Below are 20,174 nucleotides of genomic sequence, written 5' to 3' on the forward strand. Positions count from 1 at the left end.
CAGATGGTGCCATCCCCTCAGCAGATGGCGCCCTCCCCTCAGCGTCCGCCAAGCCCTAAAAGGAAAAGGCGCAATGACGGGAGTGGCTCATCTAGTAGGGCCCTGTTTTGGGACCTCGACAGCTCCGGAAGAGAGGCTCGCGCTGAATCGGCACTAGGTCACCTTTACTCGACTGTTGATGCCGACCACTTCAAAGGCTTGGATCACGAGGAAGAGTTCAAGATTATGCAGCAATCATGGGCTGAGGTTTGTGCCCGTCCTTTTCCTTACTGTTAGTTTTACTGTTTTGCCGTGATTAACATGCCTTTATTTCATCATTTTCAGTATTCGGTACGGGCCGCCGCGTTTGCACAGCGAGGGCTTATCGTCACAGGCCTAGCTAAGGAAAACCATGCAATCATGCAGGAGGTTGATTCGCTTAAGGAGCAAGTTGCCAGCCTACGGTTGCAGCTTGAAGAGGTGACGAGCCTTAAGGCCAAGGCTATCACGAAGAAGCTCCAGCTCAGAAAAGAAAAGAATCAGCTCAAGGAACAGCTGAAGACGGCTCTAGGGGAGTTGGAATCTGCCAAGGAAAAGTTGGCCAATGTTGAAGAGCAGTTGAGGGCGACTGGTGCCACCCAAGAAGAGATAGCAAAGGCTTGGCTCCAAACAACTGATGGTCGGGCCCACCTTGAAGAAGAGTGCGTCGAAGCTAACGAGTTAGGGCAAGAGACAGGAGTCCGTCGTCTTCAGGCTGCCTTTGAACTCGTTCACCCCAACCTTCAATTTGAGCCTCTCTACGGCAAATACCAAGAAATCCTCCAAAGCGAGCTTGATGAGATGATGAAGAACTTCTCGTTTTGTGATGAGGGCCAAGGTAGTCAAGCCCAAGAGCTTCAACCAACTGCTGATCAACCTCCCGTGGGCGGCAATCGATATCATGTGCTGAAACAGGGTGGTTCTAAGGATGATTCCGAGGATGATGCTTCTAGCTCTCATTCTCATCATGACTAGTTTCCTTTTTATTGCTTTTTCTAAGTAGTTTTGTATTTAAAGAAACATCAATGAAGAAACAGATTGTTCTGGCTCACTTATGTTTACTTGTATTTATTATGCTTGATGCCCTTTGGGGCGGCCGAGCCCCTTGAGTGGGCGATGATGTGTTTGGTGCCCCCTTGGATGGGAGATATATGTTCGGTGCCCCTTGGGGCTAATGAGCCCCTTGGATGGCCGATGATGGTAAACTTGTAGTTTAGTGGTAAAATGGAAGTGAAAATTCTGAATGGAAAATACGAAGTTTGCTATTAATGGAAATTGATTACTATCGTGGCAACAAATGCACTTATTCTATGACCAAACGCCTTACGATGATGAAATGTTCACATAGCCTCTATATGTAGTACCCATGCCCCCATTACATCGTGTAAGTGTTGAAAATAAACCGAATTGAATACCGAAAAATATGAATTCAAACATAAAACCTTCTAAGGTTCTCCGCGTTCCATGGCCTTTCTAAGGCTTTGCCTTCGGCAGACTCCAGGCGGAAGGTCCCTTTTGCAACTTGTTCTGTGACTTTATATGGCCCTTCCCAGTTGGGGGATAACTTTCCTAGCTCGGGTTTGCGGCCTGTAGCTTCTATATTGCGTAGCACCCAATCTCCTACTCCAATCTGCTTCTCCTTGACCCTCCTATTGAAGTGACGGGTCATTTTCTGTTTTTGTGCAATTGATCTGAGTAGGGCGTTGCCCCTTATTTCAGGCAATAGGTCTAAATCCATGCTTTTGTTTGCTTCATTCATCTTATAATCGTAGAATGTGATCCTGGGCGATGGAATCCCTATTTCGACTGGTAGCACAGCCTCGCTGCCATAAACAAGAGTGAACGGGGTTTGGCCCGTTGCATCTTTCGGAGTTGTTCTAGCTGACCATAGAACACCTGGTAGGTCATCGACCCATGACCCTTTGGCCCCTTCTAACATCGTTTGTAGGCCGTGGAGTACGATTTTGTTTGCGGCCTCAGCTAGGCCATTCGCTTGAGGGTGAGATACAGCACTAAAGTTTGTGTGTATTCCAAACCTCTCGCAATACTCAACAGTCGGTCGACTATAGAATTGTCTTCCATTGTCTGATACGAGACTTCTGGGAACGCCAAACCTTGTGATGATGTTGCGCCATATGAACTTTTGAATTTGCTTATCAGTGATTGAGGCTAGGGGTTCGGCCTCGATCCACTTAGTGAAATAGTCTATGGCGACCATGAGGAATCTTCTCTGCCCCGAAGCTGCTGGGAATGGTCCGAGAAAATCCATGCCCCACTTATCAAACGGTAGGGTGGCGATGATAGTTTGTAATGGGCTCGAGGGGAGCCTTTGCACATTGGCGAACTTCTGACACTTGTCACACTTTTGCACTAATTTGGTCGCATCCTCCCTTAGGGTAGGCCAATAAAATCCCGTTCTTAGTGCTTTGCCTGCTATGCACCGAGCCCCTTGATGACTTCCACAAGCTCCTTGGTGTATTTCTCGTAGCACATAGTCTCCATCTTCTGGGGTGATGCACTTCAGTAGGGGATGAGTATACGACTTCTTGTATAGATTTCCTTCGTGCCAAACGAACCATTCAGCTCGTTTCTTAATTGTGTCGGCCTCTTTAGGATCTTCTGGGAGTTTGTTGTCTCGCATGTAGTGCACTATTTGATCCATCCAAGTATTGGACCGGTCCAAGTAGTGAACTGCAGGTGCATTGATGCTTGGTTGTTTGAGAACTTCCCAGATTATAGAGCGAGGGCCGAGCCCCTGGGCGGAACTAGCCATTCGTGCAAGGGCATCAGCCTGTTGATTATCTGCCCTTGGAAGATGCTTGATCTGAAATTCCGATAACGGTGAAGCAGTTTCTTTGACCTTGTTGAGATACATGCGCATGCTATCTTCCTTGGCCTCGAATTCCCCTAGGACTTGGCTCACGATCAATTGGGAGTCAGAGAAGGCATGAACTGCCATGGCTCCTGCCACCTGGCACAGCTCTAGGCCCAAGATGAGGGCCTCATATTCAGCCTCATTGTTTGAGGCGTTGAAGTCGAACTTGACTGCATACTCAAACTTTTCGTTGCTCGGCGACATGATCAGAATGCCGGCTCCGCTTCCTGTCTTGGAAGAGGAGCCATCTACATATATTTGCCATGGTTTGGATCCATCATCAGCAGGGCGATGAGTGCATTCGGCGATGAAATCTGCTAGGGCTTGTGCTTTAATTGCCCTTCTGGGCTCATACTCAAGACCGAAATCTGCGAGCTGGTCTGCCCAATCTGTCATTCTATTTGAGTGGTTTCTCCCTTCGATTGCCTTCTTTATAGGATGGCTAGTCAAAACTTTAATGGGATGAGACTGAAAGTATGGCTTCAGCTTTCGACTTGCCATGACTAGGGCGAACACCAACTTCTCAATTTGGGAATACTTTGATTCTGCTCCTCTGTAAGCATGGCTGACAAAATATACCGGGTGTTGTGATCTATCCCTCTCAGCAACTAATACTGCGCTAGAAGAGTATTCAGATATAGCCAAATATAAGAACAATGTCTCCCCAGGCAAAGGGGAAACCAACTTGGGAAGAGAGGCCAAGTGTTCTTTTAGCTGTTGGAAGGCGATCTCAGCTGCTGCATCCCATTGGAACACTTTTCTCTTGAGGGTGTTGAAAAAAGATAAGCTCTTGTCTGCCGATTTGGAAAGAAACCTGCCCAAGGCGGCTATGCATCCGGTCAGCCTCTGTACCTCCTTTACACTTCTAGGGGTTTGCATATCCAAGATGGCTCTGATTTTGTCGGGGTTAGCTTCAATGCCCCTTTCATCAACAAGGAAGCCAAGGCATTTGCCGCCCTTGACTCCAAACACACACTTTCTGGGGTTTAACTTCATCCCATATTTTCTCAATGTCGCAAGCGTTTCGACCAAGTCTGTGACATGGTCTTTCTCGTAGCGACTCTTTACTATCATGTCATCAACGTAGGCTTCGACGTTTCTCCCTAATTGCCCTTCGAAGATTTTGTTGATGAACCTCTGGTATGTGGCTCCAGCATTTTTGAGGCCGAAAGGCATGGCCTTGTAACAATATACTCCTTGGTTAGTGATGAATGCGGTATGTGGCTGGTCATCATCTGCCATGGGGATTTGATGATATCCCGCATTTGCATCCATGAAGCTGAATAGAGCATGTCCAGCCGTTGAATCCACAAGCTTGTCTATTTTAGGGAGAGGATGGTCATCTTTGGGGCACGCCTTGTTTAAGTCAGTGAAATCGACGCACATCCTCCATGCCCCAGAGGGTTTCTTCACCAATACAACATTCGCAAGCCAATCCGTATACTGACATTCTTTAATGAACCCTGCTTCGAGTAGCTTCTTTACCTCCGCTGCAGCTGCTGCAGTGCGCTCGGGGCCTTGATGCCTCAACTTTTGTTTAACAGGCTTGTAGCCTAGCTTGATGTTCAAGCGATGAGTCATAATGGCAGGGTCTATGCCGGGCATCTCGTCTACTGAGTAGGCAAAGACATCGCGATGTGCCTTAAGCACATTGATTATTTGAGTGCGCAATGCAGCGTCAATATTTGTTCCGACCCGCACCGTTTCTTCTGCGGTGCCGATGACTTCTTCCTTATCTTCTTCTATGGGTTGGGGTTTGTCTACTCCTCTCGATTCTTCAGTGAAAAGGACGGAAGGGTCGGTCATTTTGTTCTTCTTTGATGGTTCCGCGGGTGCTTCTGATGCTCGCTTCAAGCTATTGACGTAGCATTCTCTAGCGGATCCTTGGTCTCCATATACTTTCCCAACTGTTCCATCTTCAAGTTCGAATTGCATGAGCAGCTGATAGACTGATATAGCCGCCTTTACCTTGTTCAATAATGGTCGTCCGAGTATGACATTGTAGGGCAAGGGTGTGTCCACCACCAAAAAGTGGGTGATCACCGATCTACCTTTCCCTTTGGGACCAAGTCGAACTGGTAAACGAATTGTTCCTTTGGGAAAGACGGACTGTCCCCCGAAGCCGATTAAGGGTCTGTCTACGGGCGCTAAATCTTCTTCGTTGTATTTCAAACGCCTCAAGCAATCAAGGGTGATGAGGTCTGCTGATGACCCGCTGTCGACGAGCACTCGACTAACTCTGAAGTTGGCAATTTTCATCTCAATGACCAAGGGGTCGTCGTGGGGGACTTGCAAAGGGCGTTCTGGCTTTCCCCCGAACGTCATGATAGGCGAAGAGGGCGTTGAAGTGGGTGCGACCTTGAGCACTTGATGTTGCAAGGTTCGTAGGTTGTCTTTTGCTTTGTTCATTGAACCTCCGAGTGCCAGGCCACCGGCAATGACCGCGACATGTCCACCGGTGTCATCGCTACGAGTCTCTTTTGCCCTTTCTTTCTCCTTGTTGGAGCGGTCAGATTCTTTAAGGTATCTGTTAAGTTTTCCTTCGTCAGCAAGTTGATCAAGAGCTTTCTTTAACTCCCTACAATTCCTTGTGGTATGCCCGCATTCGCGATGATACTCGCACCAGAGTCTCTTGTCCCTCTTCTCTTCAGGGGTTCGAACTACAGGGGGCCTTGGCAACATGTTTTTCTCTTTGATATCCAGGTAGATCTCTCGACGATTACGGTTGTCCCGAGGGTCGTTACCATGATCTGTGATCAGGTTGGATCGTTTGGATGGTTGGTTCCGTGAAGGTTCATCCTCATGTTTCCTTTTTTTCTCTGGTGGATTAATTTCACGGCTTGTGCCACAAACTTCCGAGGCTTGTATGTTCTTGTGTGCCCGTTCCATGGCTTCAGTGAGGGTTGAAACCCCCGACTCGATCAGCTTAAATTTGAAATCCGTGGAACTCAGCCCGGCCAAAAAGGCTGTTAGGGCTGTCTCATCTGGTAAGTTTTGAATTTTCAAAGATTCTTGATTGAACCTTCGTATATAGTTCTGCAAGGTCTCCGTCTTCCCTTGTGTTACAGCCATCAGATTGACACTTGTTTTCTTCTGTCTTGCTGCGTGCTTGAAACGATTAACAAACACACGTTCCAAGTCTTGGTAGCTATGGATGCTACCTTTAGGCACACACTTTTGGAACCACAACAAGGCTTGTCCCTTTAGAGTGGTGGGGAAGTACTTACACCATGTGGCCTCGCAACTTGTTTGTACACTCATTTGCGCGGCATATGCGGCTAAGTGCTCATCAGGATCAGTATTTCCAGCGAAAGGCTCTATGGTAGGCATCTTGACCTTGTCCACTTTTGGTGCATTCATTAGTTCCTGGCTCAATGGGGTTAGCGGCATGGACAAATGTGACGGCAACCGTGGTGGCTGTTCATCTTGGTCTCGAGTTCTTCCTTCTTCCAGAGGTCTATGGCTTGTATGACGAGATATGGGATCCCGCTCAGATCTGTCCTGCCTTGGAGGATCTTCTGATTCTCCTACATCTTCTCGACGAGAAGGTGACCGTTGATCAGGCGATCTCGGACTCCGGCTTCGTCTACGACTCCGTGCCCTATTCTCCTCGTTTTCGCGTGCTTGGCGTTGCTCAATTATTCTACGCCTATTAATGAGTTCTCGGGCATCCATCTCGCGCCGTTGTAAGCGCATCTCATTAATGAGTTGTCTTGCATCTGGGTCTCTAACCCGGTTTGCCGCTTCACCCTCCCTCCGGCGTCGGCTTGCGGTAGAGTGCCGGCTGGATTCTACGCGGACAGGTGATATAACAGGCCGATCATGAGGAGGTCGACAACGGTTTCCAGATCTACTGAGGGCGGACCTAGTAGTACCGAGGGGCTGTGCCCTACGGCTGTGTCCTCCACTCCGTCGGGAAACATTGTGGGGCTGTGCCCTTTGATTGTTCCGCGACGCTTGACGTCCTGGATCTTGTGGTGGCCGGTGAGAGGGTCCAGCTTGGTTGTTTTTCACAGCTTCGGTTAGTTGTCTAAGGGTATCCTGGAGAGTTGTGTTGAACTGCTCGGTCAGCTTTTCTAGATCTTGCCTAGTCACAGGTTGCTGATTTCCTTGATCAACGGGTTGTTCAACCTCCATGTTGTCACCTTCATCTTCACGGTTAGATTGTGGGTTGTTCCGCGGCTGACGAGGTGGGCGTGCCTGAACTTGGGTTTGATTCTGCCCACCAGCGTTTTGGGAAGGATCGGTTCGACGAGTGGTAACCATGACTTTTTGTTTGACGAATCCCCACAGACGGCGCCAATTGTTTCTGCAAAAGAATTTCGGATCTGAGTTGTAGGGGAGCTCGTTCGTCTGGTCCAACCGAGTCCTGCAAAACAATGGAAGTCAACTGCCTCGGGGGGTGTTCCCGAGAAAGCCCCTCCGACGGTCAAGTCAGTAAAACTGTGTTTAGAGAGAGAGAATTCTCAGAGAGAGAGTATATGTGGAAGAAATTAATTACCCGGTTAACCTGTCAAGATTAGTATTTATAAGAGAGGATTGGCTAATTTGATTAGGGTTAGGATTAGGGTTTCTGGCCGTTCTGGGCCGTGTCAGGCCCTGTTGGGCTGTATTAGGGTTTCTCGGGATGCGTGCTGTGCATAATGATTGAATTTTCCTGTTTAGGGTTCGACTAAGGGTAATTTGGTAATTTATGTATTAAATGACCGTGGGCCCACAGGGGGTCCAAACACTTCCCACTCATTATTGGTCGGAAATTTTATCATCTTCATAAAATATAGGCGGTAAATTCAATTCATTTAAAAAGAGATTTAAATCTACAGATACTTGACAATTGAATATCTTATCGGCTCTATTAGTTATTTCTTGTAAAGGTTCGTTGTTCACAAGTGAGCGATTAATTAGACGACGTTGAATACTGGATTTCAACATTGTAATGTAACTTTTCTCCAATTCAACTATATATGCAAGTGCATCTATTTAGTTGTTGATCTAGCTCTCAGGAAAGCTCAAAATTTTTAAAATTTAGTAAAAATTACTAATTCAGAACTGAGAGTAGCATGTTCTCAATTTCTCATATACAAAAAGCTAAGCTAAGTTAGGAGTATTATATGGGATGTACTGATGTAGTTATGGTCTTGTTCATATAGAATTAGTCAAGTAAATATTTTATTACATCAACAAAATGTTAACTCAATAGTTTATACCATAAATACAAAGTCATATGTAGCCCAATTGCATGAATAATTCATTAATCTATAGTTCTATACTATATTGAATGATACAAGAACATTCCGATCAATTGATCATTTCATGCATGTTAAGCTATGACTTGACTTTTTTTTGGACGGGAAAAGTATAACATTAATAACAAATTAACAAGTCATACAACGTATAATATGATTATTTGAAAAGGATGAAAGCATATGTTATAGTGCTGATAGTAATAGGCTGCCTTATTGCTCTAATCCTGCTTTTGATTTTGATAATAAGATGCGGAAAGAAAAAGGAGGTAAAAAAGTTATCGTCGCAGAGATCCGTTGCTGCTGCAAATGGTGATGTTGAGATTGGCGGAGGAAAAGGAATTAGTAGAGGTGTAAACGATGGTAATATGGTCATTTTAGCAGGAGATGGTGGACGTGTTTTGGCTCCTGCTGCTGTTGTAGCCAGCACATCACGTAATGGCAACGTTGGTAGCAGTGGTGGTGGCGGTTGCGGTGGTGGTGGTTGCGGCGGATGTGGTGGTTGTGGTGGCTGAAGTAGCACACCATCAAATAAATACAACTATACAAAGTGTAATACTCCGTGGTGTTCTGATTATGTAAGTGTATGCATATCCAAGATTCCAAGTTTAATTTCCTTTTTAAGAAAAGTAAAATTAACAATCGAGACAATTGTTTCTATGTAATTTGAAATAACTTTATTACTGTGTATTATATCAAAGTTGTAAGAATTTGGCAATTTCTTTCAATATTCGTTCTAATCATTCATTTGTCAATTCTAATTTTTAAAATAATATATTTATCGTTAGGATTTAGGAATTTAAGATGTGTGTTAGTATGTTAGGGTTGATTGTGATGTAAGGGCTTTTCAATCATCTATTTCAAGTTTGCAACTCATAACATTATAACATTGGTTTTTTATTTAATGTGGCGTTTTGTTTTTTTTTTTTTTTTTAACCAACTACAATTCTACAAGGTTATATGATGAGAATTTTTTTTATATCTCACAAATAATTTTCATTTGTTGTGAATAACAAAAATAGAAGTAAAAATAAACAAGTATTTCTTCAAAAAAAAAAAAAAAAAAAAAAAAAAAAAAAAAACCCTGGATCAAACCCCTGGATATTTTTAGTCATATGGGCCAGGCTGCAAAATTATTTGAAAAATGGGCTCTATCATCAAAGGATCTTCTCTTGATTTTGTCTTCATTTGTCCAATTCATCCACTATTAATTCACCAATTTTCTGTCATGAACTCATGATGTTTCTCATAGTATAAACTACTCCCTCCGTCCCAAATTACTCGTAACGATTTGACTTTTTATACTATTTACACATCTCACTTTTACCATCTTTTTTTAGCTATTATATGAAAGTTAATGGTAATCATGTAAGATGTTGTTGGGTCTATTTTAATGTATAGTTTCTAAATATAAATTTTTTATAGCTTATTTAAATATATAATAATATCAAAGGTCAAACATGTACATCGACAAGCAAGTCCACTCAAAATGTTGCAAGTAAAATGGGACAAAGGAAGTACTACGGTAGTGTTTAATTCGGGCAATGTCCAAGTCGATATGTTAAATATTGAGTATGATAATATAGTTTCATATATTATAATTTATGTAGATGAATTTGACTTCTTTTTTTATGTACTTAATTATTGTAAATATTTTTGTTTTAGATTTAGTTAAAGAAAATGTCTTCTAGTCAACATTATAGAGTACTACTTTAACAAGTAGAAAGAGTATTAAGTACAAAGAAAAACACTCTCGTACTCTACATTGATTATATTTAAGAATAATAGATGAGCAAAATGCAAAGATAGTATGATTTTTTATTCATTATTTCTTAATAGACCTAAGTCATATTATTGACATAAACATTTTTTAATTGACGTGTATTATTCATATTCTTACAAATAACGCCGTGATAATAAGCATCTATATGTATTTTGAATCAATTGCTCTAAATTTTTTGTACCCATTAATATCTTAGAGGCTGAAATATTTTCTTAACTAATTAATTGTGGAAGTTAGCTTTTTTTTAATTTTTGGCTAAAGTACTAGCAACTAGTATTCAAAACTTAGGATCGATTCCGTCCCCCTATTATTTTTGTATTCGACTTCTAAAAAATAAATCTTTAAAAAAAAAAAAAAAAAAAAGACTTCTAAAAAAGGAGTCGAGTACTCCCACAATTATAAAGGGTTTTGGGAGTGGAAAAGGTGAGCAAGAAATCTCCTTTGGAACTTTTCTAAGAAAAAACAAGCACAATTCACCGCAAAAGAAGTTGCCATCACTACTTGCCTCTAATTTCCACCACAGAATGTGGTTTCCAATCCATCCATCATTAGGGAGCTCTTAAGCTCACCAATAAATTTGTAGAAAATCTTTCACGCTTATAATGTTGATCGAGTGTTCAAATATCATGATATAAATTAGAGGCAATCAAACATTAGTAATTTAGAAAGGGAAGGAGCAAGACGGACGAAAATTAATGTTTTATCATATTTCCTGTTGTAGGTAAAAGTAGTGTAAAACTATACATAGTTATTAATCCAAAATCTTTAGTTAATTTGACATCAATGTTTATTTGAAATGCACTCATGCTTTGTGAAATTTAAAGCACCCATCGACATATAGATTTTAATAACAGTATAACATATCCACAATTTTTGTGTCACTAATTGTAAAATAAGAAAGAACTACTTTTTTTCTAGACCATACTACATTTCACGTTGAATTACCTTTGTTTTTCGCTTAATAATATTAGTCACAGTACTTTTTCATCAAACGTAAAGCTAATTAATGAAAGCTCCTCAACCTCATGTAAAGCTAATTAATGAAAGCTCCTCAACCTCATGTAAAGCTAATTAATGAAAGCTCCTCAACCTTACGTTCTTATTTTTTTTTTTTTTAGTCAAGCGTAATCAATATTGGATTACTATAAATCAAATTAAGCTAAAGTAGGGGCTCGTAAGTACCTAAAACCCTAAGCTAGGTAACTAAAGACCTTTGCTTTTTATTTTTACATTCATAATGAAAGGTTTTTAAATCAAAGCAAATAGACCAAAGAAATGATTCCCTTTTCAGGTAATGTCACTTCCTTTCTTCAAATCAAATGAGTGTGTATGTGTTTTATTATCTTCCTTTCTTGGTGAACTATCTTGTCATTTTACTATTTTTCTACATTGAAAATAAATAACAGGGTTTTTTTCCAAAAAATAAAAAATCAATGTACATCCTCATGTCCTATATATGTCCTACTCCTACATTGGCTTTTCCTTCCACTTGAATAATAGCTGGTCCATTTTTAGCAAAATTTTCTATTTATATTTTACTAGCTAGTGCTAAAAATAATGAAAAAAATTAGAAAGTTAAAAAATTTATTGGCCCATGCAGGGGTCGAACCTGCGACCTTGGCGTTATTAGCACCACGCTCTAACCAACTGAGCTAATGGGCCTGTTTGTTAATTGATTGAACTTTATTATATAATATTTTTTGACTGTTAATTTCCTGTTCTGTGACATATAGCCCGACAGGTGTATGTGTAACTCAGCTTTATCCAATCCCAACGTACCAAACTCAAGACATAAACATCTGAAGATAGATTTATAAAAAGTGAATTCTTATCAATTTCAAGTATAATGATGTATTTGGCTTACTAAAGTCACTTAATTATACAGTAGCATTTATTTTTTATTTTTTTTTTTGGGTGTGTGTGTAATATCATGAGGAATAAAATACTTATCTATCTTCTTGATAAAAAAATTCTTAGCAAAAAGTGTAATTTTATAGTGCAATATTGTACTTGTATGGTTCAACCATTTAAGTAGTTTTGAGATCTTATTCTTTTCACTTGATTTTTATCAAATTTAATTTATTACGTATATTCATTATAGTTTATTTATACTCATGTTGTGTCGTGTTTGCTCTATGGAGATACTGATTTAATTCTGTCAATTTTTTTTTTTTTTTTTTTTTTGTACATTTTGAAATATCTTCATTAAGATCACTTCGTCTTTTGTAATGGTTCAAACTTAATTTTTACATTACTAGGGTATCCTACGCGCGCATCAGGGCTAGCTCTTGCGGAGAAGTTGTATTGGCGTGTATTTACACCTTTGGTTAGGGTGGTAGACCTAGTAATTTTAATACGTACTATTTAATTTATGTGCATATTATGTGGTGAATTTGTAGAATTATAAGAAAGCCATCAAAATCTTTTAAGACAATTATTTTTTAAATCCTCAAAAGTTTGACGGTGTTATTTCAAAATTATTATTATATAATTTTAATTGTTAAGGGTATAATTGGTAGTACACTATTCCTAAGAGATGTTTTCTACTTTTTATAAGGTAGGGATTCACATACTTTTACTATTTTTTTTAACTACTCCGTAATATATTAGAATTTGTTTCTGTAAAACATTTCAAATTATCAACTTTATATAACTATATTGTGTATTAAAAAACATAAAAATCGAAATGAAACAAAATAACCATTATTCTTTCAATAGAAACTCCAAGACAGTATGATTTGTATCAAATAATAGTAGTATTGGGAGGCCCACAAAATGGTTTTTGGCTCTCTAAGTTTAGGAAAAGAGTATATGCATCAAGAGAGCCCCCCCAATGTATCAACCACATATTGACATATAAATAGCCCACTACTATATCAAGGATAAGCCTATTCATAAAACACAACACAACACAACACACACACGAAGTGTATGTGATGTTGTGTACTTTTACTTAATCAATTACTTTATCTCTTTTCTTTTGAATGAAGAACCAAAACCAACCATGAAGAAGGGCTACACCGAGCCCAGGTCAAGCTCATCTTGCGCGGCCTGCAAGCTACTCAAGCGACGGTGCAGCCCTAGCTGCATATTCGCCCCACACTTTCGAGCCGACGAGCCTAAGAAGTTTGCCAAAGTCCATAAAGTGTTTGGAGCCAGTAATGTGAGTAAGATCCTTAATGAAGTCCCTGAGGAGCACCGTGAGGATACTGTCAATTCTTTATCATACGAGGCCGAGGCTCGCCTTCGTGATCCGGTCTATGGGTGTATTGGTGCTATTGCGCTCTTGCAAAGACGGATGATCCAGCTCCAGCATGATCTTGCCCTCGCCCGTGCTCGATTAGCTCAGTACAAGGCTAATAATGTTACTGCTAGTAGTAATACTGATAACGGTTTCTTTGGTTTGGGTGATCATAATGTTAGTATAATTCATATGAATTTATATAGCGAAGGTTTAATAAGTTCAGATCAGTTTAGCCAAAGTGACAGTGGAGCTTATAATTCTACTGACTTTGGTCAAGTTCCTGATCTTCTTCCTTTGTGATCATTCATGTAATTAAATGTAAATCTATATATTTATCAATCTTTCAAAGGTCTATCTTAGATTTAACTTGAATATGTCCTATTTAACTTGTTCCATCACTTCCATGGTTATTTCAGGCCTTATAATATAATTAGCCCTTTCATATTTAACTTGAATATCTTTCACTAAGTTAATTGGCTTCTTTCTTCTTCGGCCGTACAAAAAATGTCCTTTCATATCCAAAAACTACATAAATTAGCCCTTAAGGCGAAACGGAGATATGGGTAACCCTGATTAAGGTTTAAGATCACCTGGAGAATATGACACTAGAGATGGCTAAGCAAAAAATATCCAAAGAGAGAGAAGTGGAGTAATAAAGGGTGAGTAGTGGACAAGGCATTAAATTATGATGTATCCCTGAAAATGCAGCTTAACCATTGCATTTGGTACACCACAAATATTTTACTGGTTGCGCATTTCTAATTTGATGCGACATTTGTGTGTTTGGCACACTCTTTTCCGCAAAAAAAAAGTTAATCAAAATTTCTTCTTTTTCTACTTTCTTGAGAAAATAAAATCCTAGCACAAATCATGAGTTTGATCAAAAGAATACTAGTTGTAGTAGCAATGTTTTACTGTTAAACTTATTGATCTGCTTTTTGCATGTGCGAATGCAAATCCAAAGGAAGATGACTTACTAGAATATCAGCCTCGTTGACAATTGACGTTATCCTGTTACCTTGATCTTGAAAGGCAGAAGCCACAAGAGAGAGCAATGAGGGAAGATTTTTTTTTTTTTTTTGGGGGGGGGGGGGCGTTCATACTCGGGTAGGCATGTAATCACGTTGATAGGTCAATACTACGAACTAATTTGACAGATAAATACAGATGGAAGGAGTATATAATATGGCGATATCATACTTGTTTGTGAAAATCGAATTGATCTACCTAAGAATGTTGTGAATTTATTAGTGGCTAGTAGGGAGACTTTATTGTCAATTGATTTTAGGGTAGAAACTTAGTTGAAGTTAAGCACTTTTGCTTTAATACATAAACGAATTGTACAAAATAAGAAAATTGTTGAATCTGATTTGACATTAAATTGATTGTATATAAGATGTTAATGTCTTGTGGAGCCATAGTCACAACTTTATCAAAGAGTTTATTTTGGTATCCAAGGACTATTCTAAGGGTAGTAGTAGGGTCATAACATAAGGATGATTATCCTATAACTATTAGCATTAGTCTTTTCTCAGTTTTCGTCTAAATCATATTGTTGACCCTTAAATTGATCTGACAAATATGAGTTACATTTTGTGGGGGTGAGAGAACATGGACGATAAATAGCCAGATGTTAAATGTTAATCGAATATTAAGATATCTAGTGTCATTAAAATATGGCTATAAAATTTAATTAAAATGACTTTTAAAGTTACCGAAGACTTAAAATGACTTCCCTTCTTTAGTTTGAGATTGAGAATTTCTGTATATGCAAATGATTTACCAGTGTAACAGTATATTATATTCTATCTATAACATTTACTTCAAATTGTCAATTTTGACATTGCATGACAATAGGAATCCATTATGATCGTAATATGCATCTGAAATTACTCCAACAAGCTCTACTTGACTTCTCCAATTTTTGTTCAAAAGAAGAGAATCTCATGACAAAGAGAATAAAACAACATTAAAATACATTTCTATCTAGTATGAGCGTAACACTTCCTGAACTTTTAATCAATCACAAGTTAAATTTTGTGTAGCGCTAAGAAAGTCGAAGATATATCAAGCATGTTACGAACTTCTTAAGTCGAGCTTAGCTAAGCTCATGCAAGTTTATCAATCAACCAATCACCTCTAACTCCCCACCTCTTCCACCACCCTACCCCATTCAATCTATAATCTTCCCATTATTGTCTTTGGTCGGTGAGTTTTGTGACCCTCCTAGGCCCTAGCAACTTCAAAGCATTTCATTCAACAAGTTGTTGCAATAATTCTGTTACTGCTATGAAAAAGGATTTGCGTACTCCTTCCATGAGCTGGGAAGTTTCCAACCTATAGATTATAACACGCAAAGAGTCGTCATGAGACTGAAATTTGTTTTTGTACAAGATGTGTCATGTCTAACCTTCCCCTGTTAGATTGGATAGCTACATTATCAAATTCACTTTAGACCCAACAGGCTGAGAGAGTCGAGGGCAGACAGCAACTTGCAGCCTTCTCGACAAGACACGAAGAGAAGAGGGGTGAGAGTGACTGAGTGAGGGTGGGGGAATGGCATACAACAACTTGCACCCTTCTCGACAAGACAGGAAGAGAAGAGAAGAAAAGAGGGAGAGGGTGGGGGAACCCCTTCAGCCCTTTTCTAGCTATAGCTTATTGATAGAAGATGCATCCCCCTTTAGTAGGCTCCACCACTTGTTAAAGCAATACATATGCACACAGGACAGTAGTGAGCAGACTGACTCCCAAGAAAGCAAGTTTTAATGACATTCATTTACTCTAGCTTTCTGATTTTTTTCCATGTACGGAGTAACACTTGCAGATTATCAAAGTTTAGTGATCCAACAATAAGCTCAAACAGTTAACAGACTTCAAAGAAGTCATAGAAACCAAGAAAACGGGGAATGCATTCCAAGAAATACAAAGTACAACATAAGGCTGCCCCATCCCCTGGTGTGAATCGAACCTGTGTTTTGTGGGTTAGATGTGGAAGCCAAGAAAAACATCTTTTGTCTCCCTAATTCTCTTGTTAAGTACAAAATAACTCACTGTAGTACAGTCTCTTACATCCTCATGCTGCCCCATAACATGCTGAGTGATAGGTTTTATTCCTTCCCTTCGAACCAAGCCCATAAAATGGTTTCAAACCCACATCCCAAGGTTTACAAGGTAATTAAATTTGTATACAATCATTACATAGCAATACAGGTTTAGAAACGGGCGATCAGTGAGATGCAGAATATTATACCAATTACTACTTCTAAAGTTCTTTCTGATCATCATAAATTCATAACTCAATAGAATCTCTACAGCTCCATTTTTAACAGATTAGTACACAACGAATATAACGAACAATAAATAGCAAAACAAATAATTTATATTACATGCTCTAATTAAAAGATGGTGTCACTCAAAACACTTACAATCAATAATACCTGGGAACAGAGCGCAATCTTCTGAACCAATTTCCACAGAACTTCCACCCTTCCAATGCCATGTACAAAGCATCACACAGAAGTAACAAGGTGATACTCCTAAAAACAACTTGCGCAAGGAATGAGTCCTTCATCTTCAGTCCAGAAAATGAAGTATGATCTCTGCTATAATTTCTTGCCTGTTTCAAAACACACGTTGTATCAGACATGGCTAAGTTAAGTACTCAGAAATTAAGTGACAAAGTACATTACTATCCTCTTGTCAGCTTTCCAGTTATACATTACAAATAGCCCTAAATAGAAAATCAAAAGTTCACGTGAGCTGGTTCTGAATGGCAAGCATCTAGAAAGACAAAATATTCAACACTACTGAATTAATTGCAGAAGTGCTTATAAAACCCATTCAACAGCTGCCGAATGTCACCACAAACATGCAGCAGCCACAAGACATACACAGCCCCAAAACGTCAATGGACAAGAAATCACTAATGACTAACCCTAGCAACTATGCTTGGCCTAAATGAAAACTAAAGCTTCAGACTGCACAAAAAACTGATGGCAAAAAAAAAAAAAAAAAAAAAAAAAAAAAAAAAAAAAAACTCCTTGGAACTAAGCAATTAAGCAAGCATGCTTTCCATGTCACAAAATTGGTGTGGTCTTTGTCACATAAAGATCTAAGCAAGTACAGTAGCCTATCGGTCAAGATTTGCTCATCCCATCAGCATTCAACTATGAATGTAGTATGCCCTCAAAAAAACCTATGAATGTAGTAAAGTAAGAACAGTAACTCTTACAGGCATCAGCCAAAACAAATACAAATATAGTTAAAAGCACATACAAACACTGATGGGCCGTGATGGCTCTTCTGACTGGTTCATTCCTCCGTTGATACAGAAAAAAAAAAAAAGAGTTTGGTTGAAAGAAAAACGAATTTACTTGAAGGCACACAGAAGAATGCAAAGCCATATCCGATTGGATTAGTTTTCACATCACTGTGCCAGAGGTCTTTAAAAAGTCAGCAAATTTAGCATAGAGGCCATAGACTACTGGACTCTCAGTGAAATAGCTAGTCACATCAACAAAACTAGCTAATCGCATCTACAAGACTATAAGAGTCAATCAGCTAGCACAGTATATAGGGATCACATAATCTGATGTACACAGCCTAAAACCTGCTATTATATCAGGAATGTAACCCTTTTAGGTCCCTGATTTGACAATCTGACATGTAATCCCACATTCTACTTCAAAAATAGATAGATGACAATGCAAAAGGCCTTTTATGAGTTAATACACTATAATCCAAACCTAAAGAATAAGAATTTCACTTTCACTAGCTATGCAGATTCAAGTAGCCAAAGAACTAGTCTACAATTGTATGAAAACGCAACAGATTTCCCAACTCAAGTAAAAAAATTAATGTAGGCAAAAAGCATTATATAAGAAACAAATTTAAAGAAAGATATGCGAGGGATAACATTCTATGCCAGAGGCAATAGTATACAAGAGAGCATTGATGTTCTGCATGTTCATTCAGCATTGATCTACTTTACTAATCCTGCAAACACCATCTAACATAAATATGCATCTGAGTCCTGTTTCAAAAACCAAATGGTGCCAACAATAACTTTTTGGGAGTGAATAACAGACTTCATCCGATTGTAATATTAACCTTATAAACCAATAAAGGTGGATTTAACTAAAGAAGATTGGTGAAACTCAAGATTTATCATGCCAAGTTGCCAACTATTCCTTTCCCGTACCCAGTAGGTCTAATAATGTATCAAACTCCCTAATTTGCCTAGTTGCCACCTTTTCAGCTTAAAATCAAACAACCTAACAATGGGATATAATTTATTTGGAAACATTTTTAATGATGAAATGCCAAAATGGCAAGATGCATACCTCAGGGATGTTTTGAAAAATCACAATACTTGTAGGGGAGATTTTTTTAAAAATATTCATTAATTAAATATATGAGGCAATTTGTGATTTTTGGAGTAAAATTAGCACCATTACATTGTTCGCTTGTCATATTTCCCGACCATACCAATTTGAGCATAATTCCCGGGATCGACAAAGTTTTGTTGATCTCAAACATCACGGTAATCTAATTTATCACTACATGTTTGCAATCAGCCTCTAACATACAACCACGAGATTATAAAGAACCAGCACACATATAAAACGTGCCACAAAAAAGTTATGCAATTGTAACATTCTTTTTATCCCCATGATCAGCTACATGTTCCTATAAAGTTTCTGGTTTATTCCTCACCAAATCCACGCTCCCTTCTCATTCCTATCCATGCATTAAATTAACAATCAAATCCGGAGGCCAAATCTCTTTATTCCTTTCTAAACAAAGTTTTGTCACTCCAAACAAATTGATGCACACTTGATCGGTTGATCCTACTATAACTGAGGCTTTGTTCACCTCACACCTCAATTCCACTTATTTCAGGAATGATAAGTTACGATTAAGTTAAATTTGCGCTAATAAGTTCAAACAAGTAAAGTTCGGGACTTAAAAGGGTACACTAAAGTTCAATTCACAATTACAGAGTTCCAACAAGTGAAATTCAAGTAAAGATAACAAATTTAGAAAGCCATACACCATATCAAATTATCAATCAACAAAATCTAAAGCTTTAACCAAAATTCAAGCACATTATAGCATTAATTAAAAAACACAAAATTCAAACCAACAAAAAAAATTAAAATTAACAGAAATTCTCACCTATTGAGGCAGATCTCTTGTTCGAACGCTTTAATCTTTCAAACTGAATTTGAGCATCTACAAACATATTCATCCTCTGAAGCTCCAATTCCTTAGCCAATTCCAATTTCTGCTTCTCCAATTCCATAAATTTCTCCTGCTTCCAATTCTCAATTCTCTCGTAAGCCTCCCCAAACTTCACCACCGCTCTCGCCAACTCCTTCACCGCTGTCTCTCTTTCTCTCTCCTCCACCATTTCCATCGCCTCTCCATCTTCATCCGACTGAGTCGACTCGCTCGAATTCAAACTCGACTTCAAATTAGGGCTATGATTACGGTTAGGGTTAGGGTTACGGTTAGGGCTAGCATTTTCGGCAACAGAAACCTTAACAGCGGAGGAGGTAACATTACCGATCAGAAAATCAAGGCGTTCAAAAAACCGCCAAGTGGACGGCGGAGATTTGACCTTCTCAACCTTATACTTCTTCTTGATCGTATCGATACGATTCTTACACTGAACGTCGGTTTTCCGGCGAGTAATTCCGGCGGAATTGACAGCGTCGGCGACTTCATTCCAATCGTTTTGCCGGAGATTTCCACGGTTGCTGCGAAGGTAGCGTTCTCCCCAAGCTTCGATCAACACCGCCGTGGAATCTTCGCTCCAGCAGTCGTCTCTGCCGCCTGATTGCTTGGGAGCTGCCATGAGAGAGAAAATGCGAGGAATTTTGAGGTGAGAGAAAGTGAAGATGAAGGTGAAGGATGAAGATGACGCTGCATTTTGATTGGTTCTTCCAAAGTTTGACCGCCGGTAACGTCAACCATTGCCCTTCACGGAAATTTGGCCGTTGTTTT

The 20,174-nt window shown here is 39.4% G+C and overlaps 3 protein-coding genes and 1 non-coding gene across 4 annotated transcripts; 1 reads left to right on the forward strand and 3 right to left on the reverse strand.

Moving 5' to 3' along the window:
* Positions 1–1,447: 1,447 nt before the first annotated feature.
* LOC145590685 (uncharacterized) lies at positions 1,448–7,159 on the reverse strand. The gene has a single exon (XM_081647093.1). The coding sequence runs from the start codon at positions 7,157–7,159 to the stop codon at positions 1,448–1,450; it is 5,712 nt and encodes a 1,903-aa protein (XP_081503219.1).
* Positions 7,160–11,507: 4,348 nt separating this feature from the next.
* Positions 11,508–11,581, reverse strand: TRNAI-AAU (transfer RNA isoleucine (anticodon AAU)). Its single transcript has one exon. It is a non-coding gene; the product is annotated as a tRNA-Ile (tRNA).
* A 1,218-nt stretch (positions 11,582–12,799) lies between these two features.
* Positions 12,800–13,517, forward strand: LOC145592653 (LOB domain-containing protein 21-like). Its single transcript, XM_081649163.1, has one exon. The coding sequence runs from the start codon at positions 12,924–12,926 to the stop codon at positions 13,461–13,463; it is 540 nt and encodes a 179-aa protein (XP_081505289.1). The 5' UTR covers positions 12,800–12,923; the 3' UTR covers positions 13,464–13,517.
* A 2,893-nt stretch (positions 13,518–16,410) lies between these two features.
* On the reverse strand, positions 16,411–20,174 carry LOC145592654 (trihelix transcription factor ENAP1-like). The gene is made up of 2 exons (XM_081649164.1): positions 19,344–20,174; positions 16,411–16,782 (listed from the first exon to the last, which is right to left on the reverse strand). The coding sequence occupies exons 1-2, from the start codon at positions 20,023–20,025 to the stop codon at positions 16,769–16,771; spliced, it is 696 nt and encodes a 231-aa protein (XP_081505290.1). The 5' UTR covers positions 20,026–20,174; the 3' UTR covers positions 16,411–16,768.

This window comes from Chenopodium album, chromosome 18 (assembly GCF_948465745.1).
Source record: "Chenopodium album chromosome 18, dcCheAlbu1.1, whole genome shotgun sequence".
Lineage (NCBI taxonomy): Eukaryota > Viridiplantae > Streptophyta > Magnoliopsida > Caryophyllales > Amaranthaceae > Chenopodium > Chenopodium album.

Bases quoted from the DNA above. Each gene is read 5' to 3' on its own strand.
- LOC145592653 (XM_081649163.1), top strand. From the start codon at position 12,924: ATGAAGAAGGGCTACACCGAGCCCAGGTCAAGCTCATCTTGCGCGGCC.
- LOC145592654 (XM_081649164.1), bottom strand. From the start codon at position 20,025: ATGGCAGCTCCCAAGCAATCAGGCGGCAGAGACGACTGCTGGAGCGAA.
- LOC145590685 (XM_081647093.1), bottom strand. From the start codon at position 7,159: ATGGTTACCACTCGTCGAACCGATCCTTCCCAAAACGCTGGTGGGCAG.